Source organism: Schistocerca cancellata, chromosome 6, assembly GCF_023864275.1.
Source record: "Schistocerca cancellata isolate TAMUIC-IGC-003103 chromosome 6, iqSchCanc2.1, whole genome shotgun sequence".
NCBI lineage: Eukaryota > Metazoa > Arthropoda > Insecta > Orthoptera > Acrididae > Schistocerca > Schistocerca cancellata.
The window spans coordinates 189,082,327-189,108,516 of NC_064631.1; the positions used below are offsets into that span (position 1 = coordinate 189,082,327).

General features: G+C 44.9%; 1 protein-coding gene across 1 annotated transcript in view; it reads right to left on the bottom strand.

Moving 5' to 3' along the window:
• The window catches only part of LOC126190936 (arrestin domain-containing protein 17), a 166,260-nt gene that overhangs the window by 52,616 nt on the left and 87,454 nt on the right, over positions 1 to 26,190 (bottom strand). The window contains exon 2 of the mRNA XM_049931580.1: positions 3,412 to 3,528. Within this exon, the coding sequence (XP_049787537.1) occupies positions 3,412 to 3,528 (117 nt within the window). The remainder of the gene's footprint in view (positions 1 to 3,411; positions 3,529 to 26,190) is intronic.

Genomic DNA, 26,190 nt, shown 5'->3' on the forward strand with positions numbered 1-26,190 from the left:
TCAGCTGCCGTGGCACCCATCTTGCAGACACTTTGTGAAATCGGAGCACACCATGCACAATGTGGTGTGCTGACCCATGACTAATCTTTAAACATGCTGTAATGTCATTCAGTGTCACTCGGCGGCTTTCCTTCACTATGGCTTCAGCTGCTGCAGTGTTCTGTGGTGTCACAACTCGCTGTGCCTGACCTGGACGAGGAGCATCTTCCACTGAATTCACACCATTTGCTAACTTTCGTAGATTTGCTGCTGTGACAAACATGCATCACCGTACTGAACCTTCATTCGTCGATGAATTTCAATAGGTTTCACACTTTCACTACGCAAAAACCGAATAACACGACGCTGTTCTTCCCTGGTGCAAGTCGCGGCCATCTTTATACGGATACTGCGACAGTATGTGTGCATCTACACTATGCTGCCACCTACAGACCATTCTGCACGCTGTTTGTAGAACGCTTACCAACTTACAGGATAACGGCGCGAAATTTCGATTTGTTATTACAAATTTAAGGTTTTCATTTGACTCACTCTCGTATATTCAGTCCTGCATCCCACATAGTTAAATATGAAGAAATATTAAAGCTGTTCGATACTGAATTTTCGAATTATGTATCTTGCAAGTGCACTAAAAGACACTGTAATATAGTTGGTGTTGATATTCATGTTTCTTTATTAAAAACTACAGTCATGCTAAAATTATACTGCCACCAGAAATCTTGTTACTTTCTTTCTCAAATTTACCAAACAGGTGTGCATTTGTTATCAGTAATGGAACCCGAATATACTGACAGTATTCCACTAATTTTCATCATTTGTATATTTCCGTGAGTTACTATGAAACTTCATATCATCTTTCACTAATTACTCAACAGTATTTTTTACTCATACGCAAATAATATCCACATATCAGCTAACAGAAATAAAAGCACGAAACCGTTAACTACCAGCAACCTTGAACGCTGATATTACATTCCTGTTAAAACACACATCATGTTGTCGTGGATCTGGGCAAAAATCATTTAGAATAAAAACAGACAGTTCATGTTGTCGGCACTTACTATGCAGAATGAAATCTTACGCCACATCATTTTGTCATTAGCTGTGTGCTTTTTTATATTGACCAAGAACAGTAGCAAAATTATTTGCATGCACTTTTCATAAACTCACTTGTTTTAAATTAAGTGTAGCAGTTTTTTTTAATGTACATGAAAGAAAGAATTGCTGTTTAGTACTATACTTTTGCTACATTATTTAGAAAAATCAATCTTTTTTCGTGCCAGATGGACCTGCGGATGCACTACCCTTATAACTTTTTAATGTGTTGTCATATTCGCTGATGTGGGCATTGTAAATGCTTATTTTAGCTTTGCAGTAATTACATCACAACACCTACGATTCATAATGTCAAGTAATATTCAAATTATTTTATTAATAACATTCATTCCATAAACAATTGTTTCCAACAACCAATTCTCAGACATTTTTACCTACTACGAAACACACACAAGGTAAAATTATTCACACAGGGAAAAAAAACCGCGATGGTGCTTTGAAATTCAGTCACTAGATGGCAGTCGGAAGACGCTAATCGGTGGTGGGGGAAGAAAACTGGCGTCGCAAAGCTAAAGCTAAAGTACCTTTAACTTTTGTGGCATGAGTAAAAGTGGCATCGCTCGAATGTGTCCACGCGCAACTTCAGTGACGCCACTCGAGTGGTAGCTAAGTGCCGCCACTTTTGTTGCATGTTCAAACCAGTCTTTACACCAGTATAATTTATATATAACTTCTACACTGACTGCCATTACTGAAAAGCCAAACACAAGTTTATTTCTCAAAAAAGTAAATCACACAGCTTCCATCACTGGCGAAGCATTACAGAAGATCTCTGTTGGTCCATCATGGCCAGAGGACATCGGCGCGGTAGCAACCTATCATCTTCGAATGAAGCAATTGTATAACGATTGAATTCACGGTATCCAGTGACGTATTGCGCTATGCGACAAGTTCGTTTATTTGGATAAATGTGTATGGGGCCTGAAGATGGCATAATGAAATGCCGAAACTGGTAGGCTTCAGAATAAAATAATTTCTTAAAGTCCATTTCTGTTGGTGAATTTTATTGACATTGACATTACAGAAGACCTTTGCGGAAATTCCTCATTATGTTCTTCATCATTTCTTGAGGAATCGCCAGGGCCAGTTAGACCCAAGCGACTCAAGCCTCCACTTGGGGGTACCAAGCTGAGACTTCACCAGAGACGACCCAACTGTTAAGATTTCTACACAGAAATCACAATTAGTAGCGCCCACTTGGGGCAATTAGCGAAGAAGGTCGTCCACGTGCCAAGTGCAAGATTTGTATCACCATTAGTAGAGAAACTGAAGAGGGATAAGTGTACAATGAGAGTGGGTGAAAGGGGGGGGGGGTCAATTAATTAATCCCTTGTGTGGAAAAATATTCATGAACCATCCTCATCTCTTCCCGGATTGCGGTTATCATCTCATATGCTTCGACATCTACATCTCGGAAGCCACCTTACGGTGTGTGGCGGAGAGTACTTCGTGTACAAGTGTAACTTCCTCCTCTTTCCTGTTCCAGTTGCATATGCTTCACGGGAAGAACGACTGCTGGTAAGCATCCGTGTGGGCTCGAATCTAATTTTATCTTCATGGGCATTCCGCGAGATATACGCAGGAGGGAGCAATGTATTGGCTGACTCTTCCACGAACGTATGCTGTAGGAACTTTGAAAACAGACCATAACATTTTCTTTTATTTCACGTCTATGGTCACAAACTTGTAGGTCTCCAGACTTCCAGTTCCGGTCAGCAATGACCATCTTCAGATCTGCAGCAAAATTTGGGAAAAAACACAAGATACAACTAGCAGATTATCTACAGATTAAAACAATAAATAGACCATGATGAAAAGTATTACCGGCATGCATGTGAATTTGTGCGCTTTAAATATGATGAGGTATACCTGTCATTTATTCGTTTCCAACTTGGTAAAACAAGTGGCATGTTATAACCCCGAAAACAACTTTTTTACCTTTCCAGCTTCTTCTCTCAAAATTACTTTCAACGGACTTTAAGTTTTAATTCTCAGTGCTCTATCTGTACCATTATTACAGTTATTATGTACTGATCATGTATTACACATATTGTAAAATTAATTTACTGTAGATTGGCTGGTTAGATTTAATAGTGAACCTGAAGACTTTAATTTTTGCATGTGAAATGAATGCACAAGTAAATATAGATTTAACCTGTTATTTTTGGACCTCAGCTCCGCATCGAAAACTCATAAATTTTTCCCTCATTCTCCATCAGCCGCCAAAGTCCATGTTATCACCACGAAGCGGCCGCGTACGTGTGGAGGAGTGCAGCTTGTTTAGGGGGGACGTACCTGGTTCGCCGAGCAGGCGCATGCGGAAGTCTATGTAGCTCTCCCTCTCGTAGATGCGTGCGGCGCGCGCTCCCTTCAGGCGCACCACGCCCTCGCCCACCACGTGGAAGTGCAGACCTGCAACACGCCAAGGGAGGAGTCACATCACTCACTGTCATCTGTCACAAGGCGTTTCTGAGTACCAACAGCAATACAATGAAGATGAGGGTGACTTGAATGTCAACTGCAAAAAATTCTGACTGGCCGTTAGTACATTTTGAGATGTCATTTTGTAATATTTCTGGCTTAGTCAGCCATCATATTAGGCTCCAAGAAGCTGTTCCCAGAGCAGTGGAGATGCAATAAGTGTACAGGGTGTTACAAAAAGGTACGGCCAAACTTTCAGGAAACATTCCTCACACACAAATAAAGAAAAGATGTGGACATGTGTCCGGAAACGCTTAATTTCCATGTTAGAGCTCATTTTAGTTTCGTCAGTATGTACTGTACTTCCTCGATTCACCGCCAGTTGGCCCAATTGAAGGAAGGTAATGTTGACTTCGGTGCTTGTGTTGACATGCGACACATTGCTCTACAGTACTAGCATCAAGCACATCAGTACGTAGCATCGGGGCAATAGCCGTGGCTCGGTACGTTTGTATCGAGACAGATTTCCAGAACGAAGGTGTCCCGACAGGAAGACGTTCGAAGCAATTGATCGGCGTCTTAGGGAGCACGGAACATTCCAGCCTACGACTCGCGACTGGGGAAGACCTAGAACGACGAGGACACCTGCAATGGACGAGGCAATTATTCGTGCAGTTGACGACAACCCTAATGTCAGCGTCAGAGAAGTTGCTGCTGTACAAGGTAACGTTGACCACGTCACTGTATGGAGAGTGCTACGGGAGAACCAGTTGTTTCCGTACCGTGTACAGCGTGTGCAGGCACTATCAGCAGCTGATTGGCCTCCACGGGTACACTTCTGCGAATGGTTCATCCAACAATGTGTCAATCCTCATTTCAGTGCAAATGTTCTCTTTACGGATGAGGCTTCATTCCAACGTGATCAAATTGTAAATTTTCACAATCAACATGTGTGGGCTGACGAGAATCCGCACGCAATTGTGCAATCACGTCATCAACACAGATTTTCTGTGAACGCTTGGGCAGGCATTGTTGGTGATGTCTTGATTGGGCCCCATGTTCTTCCACCTACGCTTAATGGAGCACGTTATCATGACTTCATACGGGATACTCTACCTGTGCTGCTAGAACATGTGCTTTTACGAGTACGACTCAACATGTGGTTCATGCACGATGGAGCTCCTGCACATTTCAGTCTAAGTGTTCGTACGCTTCTCAACAACAGATTCGGTGACCGATCGATTGGTAGAGGCGGACCAATTCCATGGCCTCCACGCTCTCCTGACCTCAACCCTCGTGACTTTCATTTATGGGGGCATTTGAAAGCTCTTGTCTATGCAACCCCGGTACCAAATGTAGAGACTCTTCGTGCTCGTATTGTGGACGGCTGTGATACAATACGCCATTCTCCAGGGCTGCATCAGCGCATCAGGGATTCCATGCGACGGAGGGTGGATGCATGTATCCTCGCTAACGGAGGACGTTTTGAACCTTTCCTGTAACAAAGTGTTTGAAGTCACGCTGGTACGTTCAGTTGCTGTGTGTTTCCATTCCATGATTAATGTGATTTGAAGAGAAGTAATAAAATGAGCTCTAACATGGAAAGTAAGTGTTTCCGGACGCATGTCCACATAACATATTTTCTTTCTTTGTGTGTAAGGAATGTTTCCTGAAAGTTTGGCCCTACCTTTTTCTAACACCCTGTATAGATGACGAAATTTGGTGTGAGGTAGCTATGACAGATGTTAGATTCGGTATCATTCCCGTGAGAAAGACCGCCTGCATAATGCGGCTGCTGTGTTCGGAGCAAGGGCGCCAAAACGTTAAAGTATAGTTATTATTATTGGTTAAATTACTCATTGGAATGACTTCACTTTTCAATGTAAATATCTCTCAACAGCTATCAATCAGTCATTTTAGAATTACTAAAAAGAATTTAAATCAAAAACAAAAGACTGACGAAAATGCAGACGAAGCACTTCGGAAGCGTTTGGGTCACGCCTTTTCTGGGATGGCGCGCGAAGTGTTTCCGGCTGTTCGTCACTCTGGATTAGGCAGTCGAGAAGAACAGACATGTTGTCTGTCGTAGGATGTGTTTCCAATTTTTAATTAAGTTCCTGTTCGTCACTCTGGATTAGGCAGCCGAGAAGAACAGACATGTTGTCTATCGTAGGATGTGTTTCCAATTTTTATTTAAATTCCTGTTCGCCACCCTGGATTTGGCAGTCGAGATGTAGTCATGTTGTCTGTGGCACGATGTGTTTGCCAGTACTCAGTATTAAAAGATTCACTCCGGTAGTCCTGAGGCACAGACACGAGCCACAAATACCGTAAAGATACATTTCCGTAAACACTGTGTTTGATCATGTACTTTGCTGTATCAGAAGGTGTTGTATTAAGATCATGTAGTTTTCTCGTGTGGCTATATTAAAATACGCGAGTGGCATCCCAAAGGAGTGATACATTATTTCAGGACAGAACCTCGCTTAAAGTGAGTTTCAGCCTCAGGATACAGAACCTACGACCTGCGTGCTGTTTTCTGCGCTGGGGACATCAACTTGAAGACAGCAGGTCAGTGAACTATAACAGAACCTTCTTCTTCCACACAGTGCAGTGGAAACAACTAGGCGCCTCACGTGTACTGCATGCACAGAACAAATGTGCTCAGTGACACGTCATCTGCAGTAATGCAGAGGAGGTAAAGGAGGATGATCGTTATTAACACCACCAATCAATTCATTCTTCCTTTCTTGCCGTAATTTGCGTATATGTTATACAAGGTTGGTTCAATTATTGAGCCCTGGGGGACTCTTACATCGACTTGGTTTAACTTGCAACAGAACGCCTGCGGCGATTACACACAGAAGAGACAAAGAAACTGGTACACCTGCCTAATATCGTGTAGGACCCCCGCGAACACGCAGAAGTGCCGCAACACGACGTTGCACGGACTCGACTAATGTCTGAAGTAGTGATGGAGGAATTGACACCATGGAGCCTGCAGGACTGTCCTTAAATCCGTAAGAGTAAAAGGGGGTGGAGATCTCTTCTGACAGTACGTGACAAGGCATCCCTGATATGCTCAATAATGTTCAAGTCTGGGGAGTTTGCACCATTACAGAGCCGCCACCAGCTTTAACACTAACCTGCTGACATGCAGGGTCCATGGATTCGTGAGTTTGTCTCCATACCCGTACACGCCCATCTATTTGAAACGAGATTCGTCCGACCAAGCAACATGTTTCCAGTCGTCAACAGCCCATTGACGGTGTCAACGGTCCCAGGCGAGGCGTAAAGCTTTGTGTTGCGCAGTCATCAAGCCTTCGGCTCCGAAAGCCCATTCCATGATGTATCGTTGAGTGGTTCGCACGCTGACACTTGTTAATAGCCCAGCATTGAAATCTGCAGCAATTTGCAGAAGGCTTGCAAATCTGTCGCGTTGAACGATTCTCTTCTGTCGTCGCTGGTACCGTTCTCGTAGGATCTTTTTCCGGTCGCAGCGATGTCCGAGATTTGATGTTTCACCCGAGTCCAGACATTCACGGTACACTCGTGAAATGGGCGTACGGGAAAATCACCACTGGATTGCTACCTCAGAGATACTGTGTCCTGTCGTTCGGGCGCCGACTATAACTCCGCGTTCAAACTCACTTAAATCTTGATAAACTGCCATTTTAGCAGCAGTAACCGATGTAACAATTCCGCCACACACTTATTGTCTTATATAGGCGTTGCCGACCGCAGCGCCGTATTCTGCCTGTTTACATATCTGTGTATTTGAATAATCATGCCTATATCAGTTTCTTTGGCGTTTCAGTGTATGAATAACTGAACTCCTGCTGACTGTCGTTTTAGGCCACTAATAACAAAAGTCCACTTATTACCAAATTCTTTTTTTTAATTTATGCGTTTCAGGCATGGCCCATCGTCAGGATATCAGAGAAATGCTTAACCTACAGTATCGTGTGAAGTGGTACCTACGAGCAGTACGACCTTTTGGAATGTCATTCGCATAAGTGCTTAACGAGAGTGGTCCAAGCAGCGAATCTTGTGGGCATCGCCTTGTGGGCATCGTGCTTCGATTCAGCTTCACTTAGTTTAATTTTTCCCTGATATTCTTGTGAGGTGCCACGCCGAAAGTGCGTTAATAAAAAATGTTTCAATAACAAGTTGAAAAATATCTTATAAAATATATATTATTTTTTGGTTTTCAAATTCTTACAATGAAATAATTAATATGCAAGAGAATCATGTCATAATATTTGTATATCACGTCAAAGAATAGATAATGAATGTCGGTTGCAACTCAAAGACAGTGTATACGAGAAATGTTGAAGAAAATCTGTAAACCTCATTCAATTCTTTGTAAAACAAAAGATTCGGCCTCAATCAATTCTTTGTAAAACAAATAATTCGGAAGCAGAACGTTCCTCTCATAACTCACTTAATATGTCGCGTACGAACCTTAAGAAGGTATGTGTGATTGACCTCTGTAATTTACCGAATAATAATTATCGTATTGAAAGTAAATGTGTTTGCATTCATTCTAAAAATACTGTTAGTAAAGACGTATTAATTTCATTACATGAGTTTTATGTTGCAGATGAATGTGTTAGGAATCGTACACACATTGTTTCAAAGCAGAACGACCTATAGCTTACTGTATCATCCCGTTTAAATACTACAGTCTTAAAAACTCGCACCTCCATAATCTTTTTTCTAAAATGTTGGAACTAATACTCATTACCACTTATTACGTGAAAGCCGATTTAACATTTTCGTGATCAAAACTACTTTCGAACAATAATGATGTACAACAGCTACCACTGCTTCATAAATGAAAAGAAAGATGATAAGCGACGGCCAACAAAATACAGTGAAGTTGATACAACATAACAAGACAACTGATTAATTATTGGTGTGTGTTATAATAGTGACAACGTAGTGCCATCGCATTTGTGGCTCATCGTTCCCGAGGCAAACCTATATTCATGCATTCCACACTTTTTTTTCGATTTATTAAAATTTTTTTCACGTTACTATGTGCGAGGAAGGAAGGTCAAGATTCAAACCTGCGACCGTAGCGGTCGCGCGGTTCCAGACTGTAGCGCCTAGAACCGCTCGGCCACTCCGGCCGACATCATTATGCCAGTCAATCCCCCTCGTAGTTCTCTGGCATCCATCGCGTCCCGGACCTCTCGTCTTCAGCTCCTCCAGTATCTTCCACGCTTTCTTCTTTCCGCTGGAGTCCACTGCCACAACTTCTTTGGCCATCGGCTATCATCCGCCCTTTCCACATGTCTATAACATTTTAGGCGATTCACTTTTATGGTGTCTATTCCTGATTTATCCACGCCCATAGCCTCTCTTGTTTGGGTGCTTGGTATGTTGCCCAGCCTGGAGATGCCACAACTTCGTCTCCAAAAGTCCATCCCTACTCCAAGCAAGTTGTTTCTCTGACGCTTGTTTGTTGCCCACGTTTCTGCTTCGTACGACATATCGCCTGTTTGCTAGTTTTTGTTATTCCAAAGGACCGAGTTCAGTCTAACTACGGCCCTCCTGCCCTGTACTTTTCCCATTTTATGACATCATAACCCCAGTTACTTAAAGCACTTGCAACCGCTGATCTTACTGACTTCAAACTTCAGATCCACTGATTCACCGCTTTTAAGTCGCGTACTGAAGTCAGTACAGTAAGTAGAGTAAGAGCAAGAATGATAGTGGAGCATATCATTAATGTCTACTGTATTTAATATCAGGTTGATTGATGTACACCCGCAGCATAATTCGATCTTTGGTACGGCAGGTATTTGAATTTTAATTGAGCGCTGGCGTTCGACAGTCAAGAACAATGACTGTAGTGCGGTTGTCCCGTTAACATGCAAGTCACACGGAGTGGTGTGTCGGAAGAGTTCTGGAGTCTTGGCGGAACGGTACGACGAGAGCAGACTAAAATTAAGATGCAGTTTGTGGCGGCACGGTCCCGTTAGCAACATGCCTGGGACAGGAAAAGTCGTCCACCCATTTTTACGAAGTTAGCTTGCTCGAAAAATTGTTTCAAGAAGTGTTATCAGTAGTTTCCACTGGAGAAACCATTTCAGGACAAGATATCGACAAAAGTATAAATATTAGGAAAGGAACTTGTCTGACGTCACAATCGGTAGAAAAGTTTGAAACAGGGGTCACAGAGCATTGTGCAGAGCAGAACATGTCACATGCTGGCTGAGACATGACCGGTTTCTCATGGCAATTCCCCCTCGGTAATACAATAAAGCTTTGTAACTGTTTAATTCATGCTGACAAAGTCTGAGTGTGAATAGTTTCGCAGGCAGAAACTCTAACTGGCATTTTGAAAGTATATTTTTGATTGCGACAATATCTACAGACTTAGACGTTGGTAGCGTAAAAGAACGAACGTTAAGGCACGTCATTGCGGAATCTCACATCATTCTGTCGGTGAGTTGGATGATGCTTATTATCTGGTTGTGAAATCTCTCAGTGTTGTATTAAATCGTCGCTAATGATGTTTTGGTCGCGACTGTGTAGGTTAATTTTATCGTTCTTGAGAATATCTTGAGTCCTTTTCGTAAGCAGATTCAGAACTATCCTGGGGTGTCGTTGCCCAAGTGCCGTGTGGCGGCAGCAGCAGTAGTTTTGCAATCTTCACCGGGAATCGGTAGTGAGTTTAATTTAAAACTGTTTCTCGGACAATTAGAATTAGCATCTATCGTAAAGACTCCATGAATTCTGGTATGTGGCAATAATATCTTTGCGTTTTTCTTGTGACGAATGTACACCAAACTAATAGAAGAACATGGGGCTTCAACAATATAGTGTGTTTTAGCAGATCATCGTGTTACTTCTGTCATGGTGTACAAACCTATTCCTGAGATGTGATGTGTTATGGAAAAGATTAATTACGTCACCACAGATGTGGCGTAGCTTGGAAAACACTGCGGACCAGGTAAGGTCAGGTAAGATTTAACAGCTCGTTTACATGCGGCTGGACCAGGAAGGCACATAACCAGAAAAATCGGTCTCCGTGATCACTCTACCACGACCTCCATGTTCGGCTGCTGGCAGATTGTTTTAACATAATATTGCAGGCGTGGTTTTCTGTATCTTCCTCCTATCCGGCTAAATCGATGTACTAATTCTGCATTGCTAGATAGATTAAGAGGTTTCTGAGGAGTGCAGTACATAATACTGAAACATCAACAGTGAGGGGTGTAAAGTTAATTCGCCTCCACGTGGTGCGCCCTGGGTAACGCTAAATGAACTAACGCAACTGGTGGCAGACCGAAGAAGAATTCCTGCCCCACATCACAGAACGACAGACAAAGCGCTATGCAAGATACATACAACAGTCCCTTTAGGGACCAACTGACTAAGGATCTCGGACCATGCATCCGAATCTGCCATTTCAACATTGAGGGCATAAGCAGAGCAAAATGTCGAGTATTGCAGAGAATTTTACACGATAACGACATTGACCTGGTAGCCATACAGGAAACTCATACTGGAAATAGAGCCCAACTTGAAGCTAGAGAAAGGACACTGGGATATGATCTACTTGGAGCCACGTATGACAGACACTATGGCGTTGCGACATATGTGCGTGGGGACATAGAGGACGCCTTTCTAGTTGAAGCCTCCATTGCAAATGATATCCATGAAATTGTCATCAAAATAGGAGAAGTTACAGTAACTAACTTCTATAAACCTCCTGCTACTTCATGGCCGGCTGAAGTGATAAAGATCCACCCACACCCAAGCGTATACGTTGGGGACTATAATAGTCACCACGAAATGTGGAAATACAGTACGAATGATAGCAATGGAGACATGCTGGTCGATTGGTCCGAGGAACAAAATACATATCTGGTCTTTGATGCCAAGGACCGAGGGACATTCAGATCAGCCGCATGGAACTGCGACTATAACCCGGATCTGTGCTTTGTTTCGAGGGATACAAACAATAAACCACTGACAGCCTCTAGAAGGGTCTTGACGGACTTCCCTCATACCCTTACCGCCCTTTGCTTATTAATATCGGTATATCCATCCCGATAATAAGGTCTTACCCTCGACCAAGGTCGAATTTTACAAAAGATGACTGGACAAAATTCTCTGAACAACTTGATTATACCTTGAGCTGGATCCCTCCAACCAGCAAGAGCTATGAGAGGTTTGTGGGAGCGGTCATTAGATCTGCGAAAACAGCAATTCTAAGAGGGTACCGCAAAAAATACATTCCCGGTTGCACTGGGATATGCGATGACCTGTACGCGGAGTTCCTCAAGAATGGGGACCGGGAAATAGCGGATGAACTATTACATAACATCGACTTTATTAGACGGCAAAAATGGGAGAATACTGTTGAAAATCTAGACTTTTCAAAGTCAAGCCGACAAGCCTGGTCCCTACTGCGTAAACTTGGAGGCGCAAATCCACCTGAACATAGAAAGGACGAACAAGGTTGCATCCCGCATAGTTTCTGCATCTAGAGCCCCACGAGATAGAAAGCACACAACAAGAGTGAAGAGGAACTTAAAAACATTAAAAAGGACCCGTGAAATGGACTCAGAATATTTATCAGATATTCGTATCAAGGGGGTTACCAATGTCCTGAAGAAGGTTAAACCAGGCAAAGTTCTGGGTTTCGATGGTATCCACCCTGAGTTCCTCATACATGTCGGAGCCTATACAAAACAATGGCTGGCTAAGTTCTTTACGGACATTCTCCAAGTGGGTAACATTCCTTCCTCACTTAAACGAGCAAAGATCACCGTAGTCCTGAAACCTGGTAAACCAGGCGATAGACCAGGGAGTTACCGCCCCATTGCCCTTCTCAGTATGGTCTATAAATTACTAGAAAGACTGCTCCTCAAACTACACTCAAAAAAATCCCTATCGAACAAGCAGGATTCCGTCCCTATCGCTGCTGTACAGATCAAGTCCTATCACTGACAGCATATATAGAGACGGGGTTGCAAAAGAAACATGAAGTAGCTGCAGCATTCATAGACCTAACAGCAGCCCATGATACAGATTGGAAACAGGGACTCACGTACAAATTAATCTGTGCCGTCCCCTGCAAGAAGATAACCAACCAGTACCCTAAGTTCTAGGGGACTGATGACCTCAGAAGTTAAGTCCCATAGTGCTCAGAGCCATTTGAACCATTCGACCAGCTTCGCCGTGTTCGAGATACTCGTTCACTGCGTAATAATAATATGCCCTTTGGCAAAGTCGCTTATGCCAGTGAATTTCTCCATTACCAGCACATATTTTCGCTAGGGTAGTTCCCGATCCGTCTCTGCTCGTCTTACATACTTTTCTTACTGTGGCACGTGACCACAAAGCCACCAGGAGGTGTCCAAACTTGCAGTGGACAATGAGTAAGTAGGCTGTTTAGGTTTTTATGTTGGTAACGCCACGTAGCGCTCTGTATGAAAATCACTGACTGTGCTGTGTGCAGTCTGTGGCTGGTTTGCATTGTTGGAATATTTGCTATTGTAGTGTTGGGCAGTTGGATGTGACCAGCATGTAGCGTTGCACAGTTGGAGGTGAGCCGCCAGAAATGGTGGATGTGGGGAGAGAGATGGTAGAGTTTTGAGAGCGGACGATCTGGACGTGTGTCCGTCAAAAAAACGAAATTTCTAAGACCGGATGTCATGAACTGATATATATATTATGACTTTTGAACACTATTAAGGTAAATACATCGTTTGTTCTCCGTCAAAATCTTTCATTTGCTAACTATGCCTATCAGTAGTTAGTGCCTTCAGAAGTTAGAATCTTTTATTTAGCTGACAGTATTGGCGCGCGCTGTATTGCAGTGGTTTGAGTTACGAAGATTTTTGTGAGGTAAGTGATTCTTGAAAGGTATAGGTTATTGTTAGTCAGGGCCATTCTTTTGTAGGGATTATTGAAAGTCAGATTGCGTTGCGCTAAAAATATTGTGTGTCAGTTTACTGTTGATCAGAATAAGTAAAGAGAGAAATGTCGGAGTTCGTTCAGTTTTGCTCAGCTGTTTGAAAATCAAATAACGTAAGAGGTTTACAAGCATTGTCATTGTTAATTTTTCTAAGGGGATGTTTCAAATGTTTTGGCTCATCGTTATATGCCCGCTTTGGAGTCGCGCTACGCTGTATATAGGCTGCACCAACGCCCTCAGAAGGAAACTTTTCGATCGCTACTTACAACATGTTCACATATTTCCCTTGTAAGGTTTGCAAAATGTTCCAATCCAGTTTTCATCACAACTTAGCGTCTTCTATTTTTGGGGAATGTGGTTCTATAATCACTGAATGTATTAACATACGGGTTGGTTACAATTAAAGTTTCGCTACTTAAGCTAGTGTAGGCAGAAAACTATACAGGTGACCAGAGTCATGGAATAGCTATACATACATATACAGATGGCGTTAGTAACGCGCACACAAGGTATAAAAGGGAAGTGAATTGAGACAGCTTTCATTGGATCTCAGGTGATTCATGTGAAACGGATTCCGGCGTGATTATGGCCGCACGACGGGAAGTAACAGACTTTGAATGGGGAATGGTAGTTGGAGCAAGGCGCATTGGACATTCCGTTCTGGAAATTGTCATGGAATTCAATATTCCGAGATGGACAGTATCAAGACTCTGCTGAGAATACCAAATTTCAGGCGTTACCTCTCACCACGGACAACGTAGTGGTTGACGGCCTTCACTTAACGACCGAGAGCAGAGACGTTTGAGTCGAGCTGTCAGTGCTAACAGACTAGCAACACTGCGCGAAATAACAGCAAAAATCAATGTGAAACGTCGACGAACGTATCAGTTAGGACAGTGTGGCGAAATTTGGCGTTAATGCGCTACGGCATCAGACGACCGACGCCAGTGCCTTTGCTAACAGCACGACATCGCCCGCAGCGCGTCTCATGGGCTCGTGGCCATATCGGCTGGGCCCCAAGACGTCTGGAAAACCGTGGCCTGGTCAGATGAGTCCCGATTCAAATTGGTAAGAGCTGATGTTGGGCTCGACTGTGGCGTAGACCCCATGAAGCCGTGGAGCCAAGTTGCCAATAAGGTAATGTGCAAGCTGGTGGTGACTTCATGAAATATATGAGGTGCATTCAAGTTCTAAGGCCTCCAATTTTTTTCCTCCGGACTGGAAAGAGACAGAAACATGCGCATTGTTTTAAAATGAGGCCGCGTTCATTGTCAATACATCCCAGAGATGGCAGCACCGTACGGCAGATGGAATTTTACCGCCAGCGGTGAGAATGAGAACTGTTTTAAATACTTAAAATGGCGACGTTTTCCTCACTTGAACAGCATGCAATCATTCGTTTTCTGAATTTGCGTGGTTTGAAACCAATTGAAATTCATCGACAGTTGAAGGAGACATGTGGTGATGGAGTTATGTATGTGTCGAAAGTGCGTTCTTGGGTGCGACGGTTTAATGAAGGCAGAATATCGTTTGACTACAAACCGAAACAACCTCGGGCTCCCACAAGCCGGTCTGACGACATGATCGAGAAAGTGGAGAGAATCGTTTTGGGGGATCGCCGAATGACTGTTGAACAGATCGCCTCCAGAGTTGGCATTTCTGTGGGTTCTGTGCACACAATCCTGCATGACTACCTGAAAATGCGAAAAGTGTCATCCAGGTGGGTGCCACGAATGCTGACGGACGACCACATGGCTGCGTGTGAGGCATGTTGCCAAGCAATGTTGACGCGCAACGACAGCATGAATGGGGCTTTCTTTTCGTCGGTTGTGACAATGGATGAGACGTGGATGCCATTTTTCAATCCAGAAACAAAGCGCCAGTCAGCTCAAAAAAATTTCGGGTAACCGCCAGTGCTGAAAAAATGATGGTGTCCATGTTCTGGGACAGCGAGGGCGTAACCTTACCCATTGCGTTCCAGAGGGCACTACGGTAACAGGTGCATCCTACGAAAATGTTTTGAAGAACAAATTCCTTCCTGCACTGCAACAAAAACGTCCGGGAAGGGCTGCGCGTTGCTGTTTCACCAAGACAACGCACCCGCACATCGAGCTAACGTTACGCAACAGTTTCTTCGTGATAACAACTTTGAAGTGATTCCTCAAGCTTCTTACTCACCTGACCTGGCTCCTAGTGACTTTTGGCTTTTTCCAACAATGAAAGACACTCTCCGTGGCCGCACATTCACCAGCCGTGCTGCTATTGCCTCAGCGATTTTCCAGTGGTCAAAACAGACTCCTAAAGAAACCTTCGCCGCTGCCATGGAATCATGGCGTCAGCGTTGTGAAAAATGTGTACGTCTGCAGGGCGATTACGTCGAGAAGTAACGCCAGTTTCATCGATTTCGGGTGAGTAGTTAATTAGAAAAAAAATCGGAGGCCTTAGAACTTGAATGCACCTCGTACTGGTCACTGAATGGAAATGGTTATGTCCAGGTACTTGGAGACCATTTTCAGCACTTCATTGACTTCGTGTTCCCAAACAGTGATGGAGTTTTTATGGATGACAGTGCGCCATATCACAGGGCCATAGCTGTTTGCGATTGATTTGAAGAACATTCTGGACAATTCGAGAGAACGCTTTCGCCACCCAGATTGCCCACTATGAATGCTGTCGACAATTTATGTGACATAATCGAGAGGTCAATTCACCACGAAATATTGCACTGGCAATACTTTCGCAATTATGGACGGCTATAGATGTAGCATGGCTCAATATTTCGGCAGGGAACTTCAGACGACTTGTGGAGTGCATGTCACGTTCAGTTACTGCCTTGTGCAAAAGGAGGTCCGACACGATATTATGAAGAATTCATGAGTTTTGTCATCTCGGCGTATTTACCGTATTGGTACCCATTTACACAAATGATGTCCAAAGTGTGTACTGCAGGATTTGCGTTGCTAGCAGTGTTAATGTTTTGACTTGGCGTTACACGCCGCTACTGACAAGGCGACGTAGAGGTGGAACACAATCATCGAGCTACTCAACTGCTGCAGGAAGTCAACATGGGTCTGGAAAAGGTGAACAGCGCTTTACTCGTCAAGCCGTTTTATCAGAACAGCAGTATTGCTGCTGCTACTCTTCGCGAGTACCGACGTCGTAAAGGAATGCGCCGGTCGGAGTGGCCGAGCGGTTCTAGACGCTACAGTCTGGAACCGCGCGACCGCTACGGTCGCAGGTTCGAATCCTGTCTCGGGCATGGATGTGTGTGATGTCCTTAGGTTAGTTAGGCTTAAGTAGTTCTAAGTTCTAGGGGACTGATGTGCCTTAGTGCTCAGAGCCATTTGAACCATTTTAAAGGCATGCGGACAGGTCATGTTTCCGTGACAGTTGAAGAACACGATTCGGAAGTTGGAATTAATTGGCGATTTGAGATTTGCTCCTGGGAGAGGCCAATGGTCACCTGCGCCAAAAATTGTTGAAGAAGTTACTGTTGCAACGGCTGAGAATGGTGGGCGTATTTTGAGACCTACAAGCAGTGCACGAACTGCGTCACGACGGCTGAACATTCCATGAGAAGTGCTGACAATTATCTTGAAATGGTATCTCTAGTGCCATGCCATGCTGTCGTGGATGCGGATGGTCGTCACACAGCTGCCTCCGCTGTAACATACAATGGCCGGCTGGTGTAACCACGCCAAACAGCTGCACGGCAAACCGCGCCAGTCACTGTATGCTACGTCACAGTAGACCTATCGACTGCGGGTATATTCATTCCCACACCTCTCGGGGCTTTGTAACCACAGAGCACGTCACTCCCGGTAGGCTCATCCTGGACATCACGATGCCGCACTATTACACTACTGGCCATTAAAGTTGCCACACAACGAGGATGACGTGCTACAGACGCGAAATTTAACCGACAGGAAGAAGATGCTGTGATATGCAAATTATTAGCTTTTCAGAGCATTCACACAACGTTGGCGCCGGTGGCGACACCTACATCGTGCTGACTTGAGGAAAGTTTCCAACCGATTTATCATACACAAACAGCAGTTGACCGACGTTGCCTGGTGAAACGTTGTTGTGGTGCCTCGTGTAAGGAGGAGAAATGCGTACCATCACGTTTCCGACTTTGATAAAGGTCGGATTGTAGCCTATCGCGATTGCCGTTTATCGTATCGCGACACTGCTGCTCGCGTTGGTCGAGATCCAATGACTGTTAGCAGAATACGGAATCGGTGGGTTCAGGAAGGTAATACGGAACGCCGTGCTGGATCCCAAAGGCCTCGTATCACTAGCAGTCGAGATGACAGGCATCTTATCCGCATGGCTGTAACAGATCGTGCAGCCACGTTTCGATCCCTTGAGTCAACAGATGACGTCTGCAAGTCAACAACCATCTGCACGAACATTTCGACGACGTTTGCAGCAGCATGGACTATCAGCTCGGAGACTATGGCTGCGGTTACCCTTGACGCTGCATCACAGATAGGAACGCCTGCGATGGTGTACTCAACGACGAACCTGGGTGCGCGAATGGCAAAACGTCATTTTTTCGGATGAATCCAGGTTCTGTTTACAGCATCATGATGGTCACATCCGTGTTTGGCGACATCGCGGTCAACGCACATTGGAAGCGTGTATTCGTCATTGCCATACTGGCGTATCACAGTGGACGTTACATTTCAGATGTGTTACGGCCCGTGGCTCTACCGTTCATTCGATCCCTGTGAAACCCTACATTTAAGCAGGATAATGCACGACCGCATGTTGCAGGTCCTGTACGGGCCTTTCTGGATACAGAAAATGTTCGACTGCTGCCCTGGCCAGCATATTCTCCAGATCTCTCACCAACTGAAAACGTCTGGTCAATGGTGGCCGAGCAACTGGCTCGTCACAATACGCCAGTCACTACTATTGATGAACTGTGGTATCGTGTTGATGTTACATGGGCAGCTGTACCTGTATACGCCATCCAAGCTCTGTTTGACTCAATGCCCAGGCGTATCAAGGCCGTTATTACGGCCAGAGTTGGTTGTTCTGGGTACTGATTTCTCAGGATCTATGCACCCAAATTGCGTGAAAATGAAATCACATGTCAGTTCTAGTATAATATATTTGTCATGAATACCCGATTATCTTCTGCATTTCTTCTTGATGTAGCAATTTTAATGGCCAGTAGTGTACATCTTAGTCGATATGGGGGCGACATAAGCGTGATATTTAAGAGAAACCGTGGTTTTTCTAGCTTTTTTCGGCGAGTGTCAATTTTAAGGACGCATAAATATCAGACCGCTATCAGGAGAAAAATTCCCTTTGCACAGTTTAAAGATACAACCTTGCTTTGTTTAAAGGCGGATTTTCGTTATTTTCTGATTGCTAGTTCATCGCTAAAACGTCAAACGCAAGACGTTCCGATTGATCTTACCATTGCAGCTATTGCGACGAGAAGGCACTGGTGTTAAGCCTGAATTTTTGTTGGTTACATCATATGGCTTTTCTGATGAATCCTACTCGTGTTTGTTAGCTGTAACATATGCGAGGCTGTGGTGGAGCGTAGTTGTCATACCGGAGCGCCGCCAGAGTTGCAATGCACCATAAGCGCCTGTTCATCAGCCAAGAACAGCAACTTCGTAGCCGCGTCTGCTTGGATCAGCAACGGTTCTATTGTTGTGTCAAGACAGTAGGCTCTTTGTGCACAGCTGTTTTCAAGTTTGACTACATGACTCACTGAAGTCCTCCAAACATTTTGGGGAACGCTTTCCAGAGCGGAGTGACAACTGTAAAGTATCATTTACTATTCTTGTTCTCCTTTGTTACCTTGTTCTTGAAAAATGCCAAAATAAGTTCAATGGTTCTGAATTCGCAGTGAGCTACAGGCAACCACAGAAGTTTAATTTCCTTGCCCACTGATCGCGATATACTTTCCGAAAAGTATTCCTGTACCCTTAAATGCAGTCGCCCTTGTTCCAGTTGCCCAACTTTACGAAATTTCTCATATACTGTGGCATTAGATGGAAGCTCTACGTTATTGCTTTCCATCGGTTCAATGACAGAATGGCTTCTCCATTTCGTAGATGGATTTCGTGATACTGGATTTATCATCGTACGATATGGAACCTGATCTAAAACAGTCGCATATCTGGTAATTTTTCGAGAACGCTCCTAAACCACTCTTCGTAGCGTCTGGCATTCATTTCAGATTGATAATCTGCACTACCTTTTTGCCCAGTAAAACAAAAGCCAGCGTTTTGCAAGAGCCCATCTTCTTTCCCAGTGTAACATATTATAATGCTTTTTCCGGAACCAGACGGTTTGAATACCTTCTTCCAGCCATTCCACTCTCGAACACTTCGTCTGTGATAATCGTATACATTTTCTGATGCACCAGGCATTTTTTTTTTCCTGCCAACCAAACTTTCTGTTATCATTTGCACCACACCAAATGTCATCAATGTAACAAATAGTCCATCCAGTGTTGTGCAAGTGTATTATTTCCCACACGAACACGTCTCTTTTTCCTGCTACTTGGTTATTTTCCATCAGCACATGTTTTTTGTTGAACTTTTTGTATTGAAGCCCAAGCGTGTTTCACTCATATCAGGAAAATCCTCCATTTCAGTCTTCAACTTTTCCAACACGGCTGCCAATATTGGAAACTGCTTTTCCACATTGAAGTTATGGATTTTTCTTCTTGTGACTCCCAATGTAAACTAGCCCAATACAAACTTCTATGGCCTACCAGAACTCTTTCTTGGTGATACAAGACATGAAGTTTCTTTCTCCCGAAATTCGCGTCACTGTACTTTCACTAATACCGAGACATTCAGCAATTCTTTTTATTGGCTGTGATAAGGAACTGCTCGGCCCTGTTCTTTTTCGGCCTCAAAACAAGCACACGCACTGAGCGTTATAGACTTTTTACAGCTCCGTGAATGATGCACAGTTTCACATAAGTACAAGGCAACGAATTACGTTACGGGCACTGTCTCACGCGAATGGGATCATGATTGTGACGGAAAGCCGCGGTTTAAACACTGCAACAATGAAGTGGAAATGCCATTCAGAGATCCGCCAACATAACACAGGCGAGCACACGCCGCATAGAAACGCAAAATCAAATAAATTAAAGGTGTGATATTAGCGCTTTGTGTACATTTACGTGCACAAAAACATAACAGCTGTGAAAGGCAACAACAGAGCTTGCATTTACACTTTTCGTCTTGTTAATATGTATCACCATTAAACGAATGTTAGCGATCTACACGCCCACCGATATCAGGACAAAACGACTAACTGCAAAGCAACGACAATTCATCAGGAAGTTTTGTATGGTTGTATCTTTAAACTGTGCAAAGCAAATTTTTCTCCTAATTACAGCCTGACTTCTATGACTTCTCAAACTTGACGTCCGTCAAAAATGGTCGAAAAAGTACGCTTTCTCTTAAATATTACGACGTATGCCGCCCCTTTTTCAACTAAAATTTAATATTCACATAGCAAATAAATGTAGACATTTGTATGATTCCGGCAAGGCATCACACATCGATGTTCGTCACGCGATGTGACCAGAATAGGAGTTGAAAGTCAGGGGTGAATAATTATGAAATGGATAGTATTAGGAATTGTTTCACGGCGCTCCAACCTCGGTGTCAACCACGGACTCTGCTGATCACCATCCCAGTGACTGCTCTAGCCCATTCGTTATAGTGTTGTACTATTCTGTTTCCGGCTTTTCGCTCATTGTAGTATAAACTTGTATTCTACTCACGTCTGCTGTTATTTGTTGCTCCCCCATTCACGGAGACAACAGTTTCCCCATTGAAAAAAAAACCACCAGTATGGGCTTGAACTGAAAACTACGAAATCGAATACGGAGTTCCCAAGTTATGCTTGAGACCTAGAAAGCGATCTCGCATGCCACTGGGCACGTTCCCCTCCGCGAGGCAAATATGCGACTTGTCTTATTTAATCTCTCACCTTACGGAATGCTGTGGAACGTGAAATTCCACGTTGTGGCGTCACAAAACTCGGCTCTTCGCAGGCGAACCTGTTCTCGTCCCGTATGAGTACGGGATTCTGGTTGAGGGGAAACTCCGACCAGAGAAGAAAGTAACGTTTCAAGAGAATGATATCGTTGTGGGCCAGACACGCATCCAGTCGGAAAGATGGAAGATTGACCAGAGAATCAAATGGTTAGATTCCAAGAGGTAAGAAAATACCTTGACACCGATATAGAGGAGGGTTGGAAAGTGACAATAACTACCGTGGAGCAGCACCACGGACGAGTGCGGCTCAATACAGCACCGCGAAAGAAAGTCGGAAAATGTGGTTCGTTATTTCCCGTTCCACTGACGGCAGTCACACTGGGGAGAAACCTGAGGCGTGAGGTGAGTTGTCGGCCCCCGGTATCTGGGAGAGGAATCGTATCCAGCCAGCTAGCAGCTCCTAGCCGTTGCTTTCTCACGCCTGCGCGCCTTTCCTCCAACACTCGCTTCCTCACTGCTAGCAGGCGTTAACTGTCACGTCTACATCGATGAAACGCCGCCTGAGACCGCTACACGTACTGTAGGAAACACTGGCATTACCTACTCTTATATCCAATATGCATAACGTGCCAAGTAATGTAATATTGGTCCAATGAGAGAGTAAACAGCTGATTCAGGCACTGCGGAATAGTCAGGCAACAGGGGGTGCCTACCATTTCTCCCCTGTCAGGTGCTGCTGCCTCGCGGTAATATCGTACACTGCTTCTGAGGGCTCCCTTGATGGAAAATAGCTAGAGTTGTAAACTACCATAGGCTACCATAAGTAAGTGTAGACTACCGTAGGTTTCCTAGAAGCTTTGGTCAGTTAGGGTCGTACTTGCGTTACCTGCATGTTAGGTGTGTTGCATACCCATCGGGCGTTACCTCATAACGATCAATTTCTTTACGTATGCGATCAGTGTCTTACTAAATTCCCCCTAGAAATCGGAAACGGTGTACTTGAAAGGTGGCTGTCCTGTTTGCCATGACGATTTTCAGGTAGTTTTGACCATAAATGTGATTGAAGTTGGGAATTTGATAAATGTACTCAACCTCTGTAATATCGATATAATCATATTCTTTGTAAGACTGTGTTTGAGACCAGACCTGTTGGTGGAGGCAGCATTATTTAAAATGGATTTTGTAATAATATGTTTTGAGGATATACAGGGTGAGTCACCTAACGTTACCGTTGGATATATTTCGTAAACCACATCAAATACTGACGAAACGATTCCACAGACCGAACGTGAGGAGAGGAGCTAGTGTAATTGTTTAATACAAACCATACAAAAATGCACGGAAGTATGTTCTTTAACACAAACCTATGTTTTTTTAAATGGAACCACGTTAGTTTTGTTACCACATCTGAACATATAAACAAATACGTAATCAGTGCCGTTTGTTGCATTGTAAAATGTTAATTACATCCGGAGATATTGTAACCTAAAGTTGACACTTCAGTACCACTCCTCCGCTGTTCGATCGTGTGCGTCGGAGAGCACTGCATCATACACTCCTGGAAATGGAAAAAAGAACACATTGACACCGGTGTGTCAGACCCACCATACTTGCTCCGGACACTGCGAGAGGGCTGTACAAGCAATGATCACACGCACGGCACAGCGGACACACCAGGAACCGCGGTGTTGGCCGTAGAATGGCGCTAGCTGCGCAGCATTTGTGCACCGCCGCCGTCAGTGTCAGCCAGTTTGCCGTGGCATACGGAGCTCCATCGCAGTCCTTAACACTCGTAGCATGCTGCGACAGCGTGGACGTGAACCGTATGTGCAGTTGACGGACTTTGAGCGAGGGCGTATAGTGGGCATGCGGGAGGCCGGGTGGACGTACCGCCGAATTGCTCAACACGTGGGGCGTGAGGTCTCCACAGTACATCGATGTTGTCGCCAGTGGTCGGCGGAAGGTGCACGTGCCCGTCGACCTGGGACCGGACCGCAGCGACGCACGGATGCACGCCAAGACCGTAGGATCCTACGCAGTGCCGTAGGGGACCGCACCGCCACTTCCCAGCAAATTAGGGACACTGTTGCTCCTGGGGTATCGGCGAGGACCATTCGCAACCGTCTCCATGAAGCTGGGCTACGGTCCCGCACACCGTTAGGCCGTCTTCCGCTCACGCCCCAACATCGTGCAGCCCGCCTCCAGTGGTGTCGCGACAGGCGTGAATGGAGGGACGAATGGAGACGTGTCGTCTTCAGCGATGAGAGTCGCTTCTGCCTTGGTGCCAATGATGGTCGTATGCGTGTTTGGCGCCGTGCAGGTGAGCGCCACAATCAGGACTGCATACGACCGAGGCACACAGGGCCAACACCCGGCATCATGGTGTGGGGAGCGATCTCCTACACTGGCCGTACACCACTGCTGATCGTCGAGGGGACACTGAATAGTGCACGGTACATCCAAACCGTCATCGAACCCATCGTTCTGCCATTCCTAGACCGGCAAGGGAACTTGCTGTTCCAACAGGACAATGCACGTCCGCATGTATCCCGTGCCACCCAACGTGCTCTAGAAGGTGTAAGTCAACTACCCTGGCCAGCAAGATCTCCGGATCTGTCCCCCATTGAGCATGTTTGGGACTGGATGAAGCGTCGTCTCACGCGGTCTGCACGTCCAGCACGAACGCTGGTCCAACTGAGGCGCCAGGTGGAAATGGCATGGCAAGCCGTTCCACAGGACTACATCCAGCATCTCTACGATCGTCTCCATGGGAGAATAGCAGCCTGCATTGCTGCGAAAGGTGGATATACACTGTACTAGTGCCGACATTGTGCATGCTCTGTTGCCTGTGTCTATGTGCCTGTGGTTCTGTCAGTGTGATCATGTGATGTATCTGACCCCAGGAATGTGTCAATAAAGTTTCCCCTTCCTGGGACAATGAATTCACGGTGTTCTTATTTCAATTTCCAGGAGTGTACATCGCGTTTGCCAACGTTGCTCGAAAGTGTCCCACTGGAAACGCGTCGACGTATGTGGTATCAGCATGATGGTGCACCTGCACATTCCGCAATTAACACTAGGCTGACCCTTGACAGGATGTTGGACGGGCGTTTCATAGGACGTGGAGGAAGCATAAATTGGCCAGCCCGTTCTCCTGATCTTACACCTCTGGACTTCTTTCTGTGGGGTACGTTAAAGGAGAATGTGTACCGTGATGTGCCTACAACCCCAGAGGATATGAAACAACGTATTGTGGCAACCTGCGGCGACATTACACCAGATGTACTGCGGCGTGTACGACATTCATTACGCCAGAGATTGCAATTGTGTGCAGCAAATGATGGCTACCACATTGAACATCTATTGACCTGACATGTCGAGACACACTCTATTCCACTCCGTAATTGAAAACGGAAACCAAGTGTGTACGTGTACCTCACCCCTCATGGTAATGTACATGTGCGTCAGTGAAAAAGACCAATAAAAAGGTGTTAGCATGTGGACGTAATGTGTTGTTCCAGTCTCTTCTGTACCTAAGGTCCATCACCGTCCCCTTTGGATCCCTACGTAATTCGGTGCTCTCCGATACACACGATCGAACAGCGGAGGAGTGGTACTCAAGCGTCAACTTTAGGTTACAATATCTCCGGATGTAATTAACATTTTACAATGCAACAAACGACACTGATTACATATTTGTTTATATGTTCAGATGTGCTAACAAAACGAACGGGGTTCCATTTAAAAAAACGTAGGTTTGTGTTAAAAAACATACTTCCGGGCATTTTTGTATGGTTTGTATTAAACAATTACACTAGCCCCTCTCCTCACGTTCCGTCTGTGGAATCGGTTCGTTAGTATTTGATGTGGTTTACGAAATAAATCCAGCGGTAACGTTAGGTGACTCACCCTGTATATTGAGCAAATGAGATTATATTAAGGAACAATGGTAAAACCAACTTTTACGGTAATCCAGTTCTTTATAAACACATCAAAAAAAAGTTTTGTATCACCCCAGTTCCTAGAACTCCTGAAAACAGACGTTGACTGTGGACATTGTATAGCAGTCTCTTTGAATGTTCATTGACGTCACTAAACCCGCCCAAGGATGTGAACAACCATGCATGAGCAGTGCCTATTAGACGGAGGGGGTCCGACAGCCGATCAGTTCCAGTCATTTCATCAGGAAGGAGGTACACGGCTTGTGTTGTCAATAGTTCAACCATGCCTAGACTGTCAATACCACGGTTCGATCGCGTCCGCATTGTTACTTTGCGCCAGGAAGGGCTCTCAACAAGGGAGTGAACCAAAGTGATGATGTTCGGACATGGAGGAGATAGAGAGAGACAGGAACTGTCGATGACACGCCTTGCTCAGGCCACCCAAGGGCTACTACTGCAGTGGATGACCGCTACCTACTGATTATGGCTCGGAGGAACTTTGACAGCAACTACACCATGTTGAATAACGCTTTTCGTGCAGCCACAGGACGACTTGTTACGACTCAAACTGCGCGCAATAGGCTGCATGATGCGCAACTTCACTCCCGATGCCCATGGCGAGATCGATCTTTGCAACCACGACACCATGCAGCGCGGTACAGATTGGCCCAACAACATACCGAATGAACCGCTGAGGATCGGCCTCACGTTCTCTTCACCGATGAGTGTCGCATATGCCTTCAACCAGACAATCGTCGGAGACGTGTTTTAGGCAACCCGG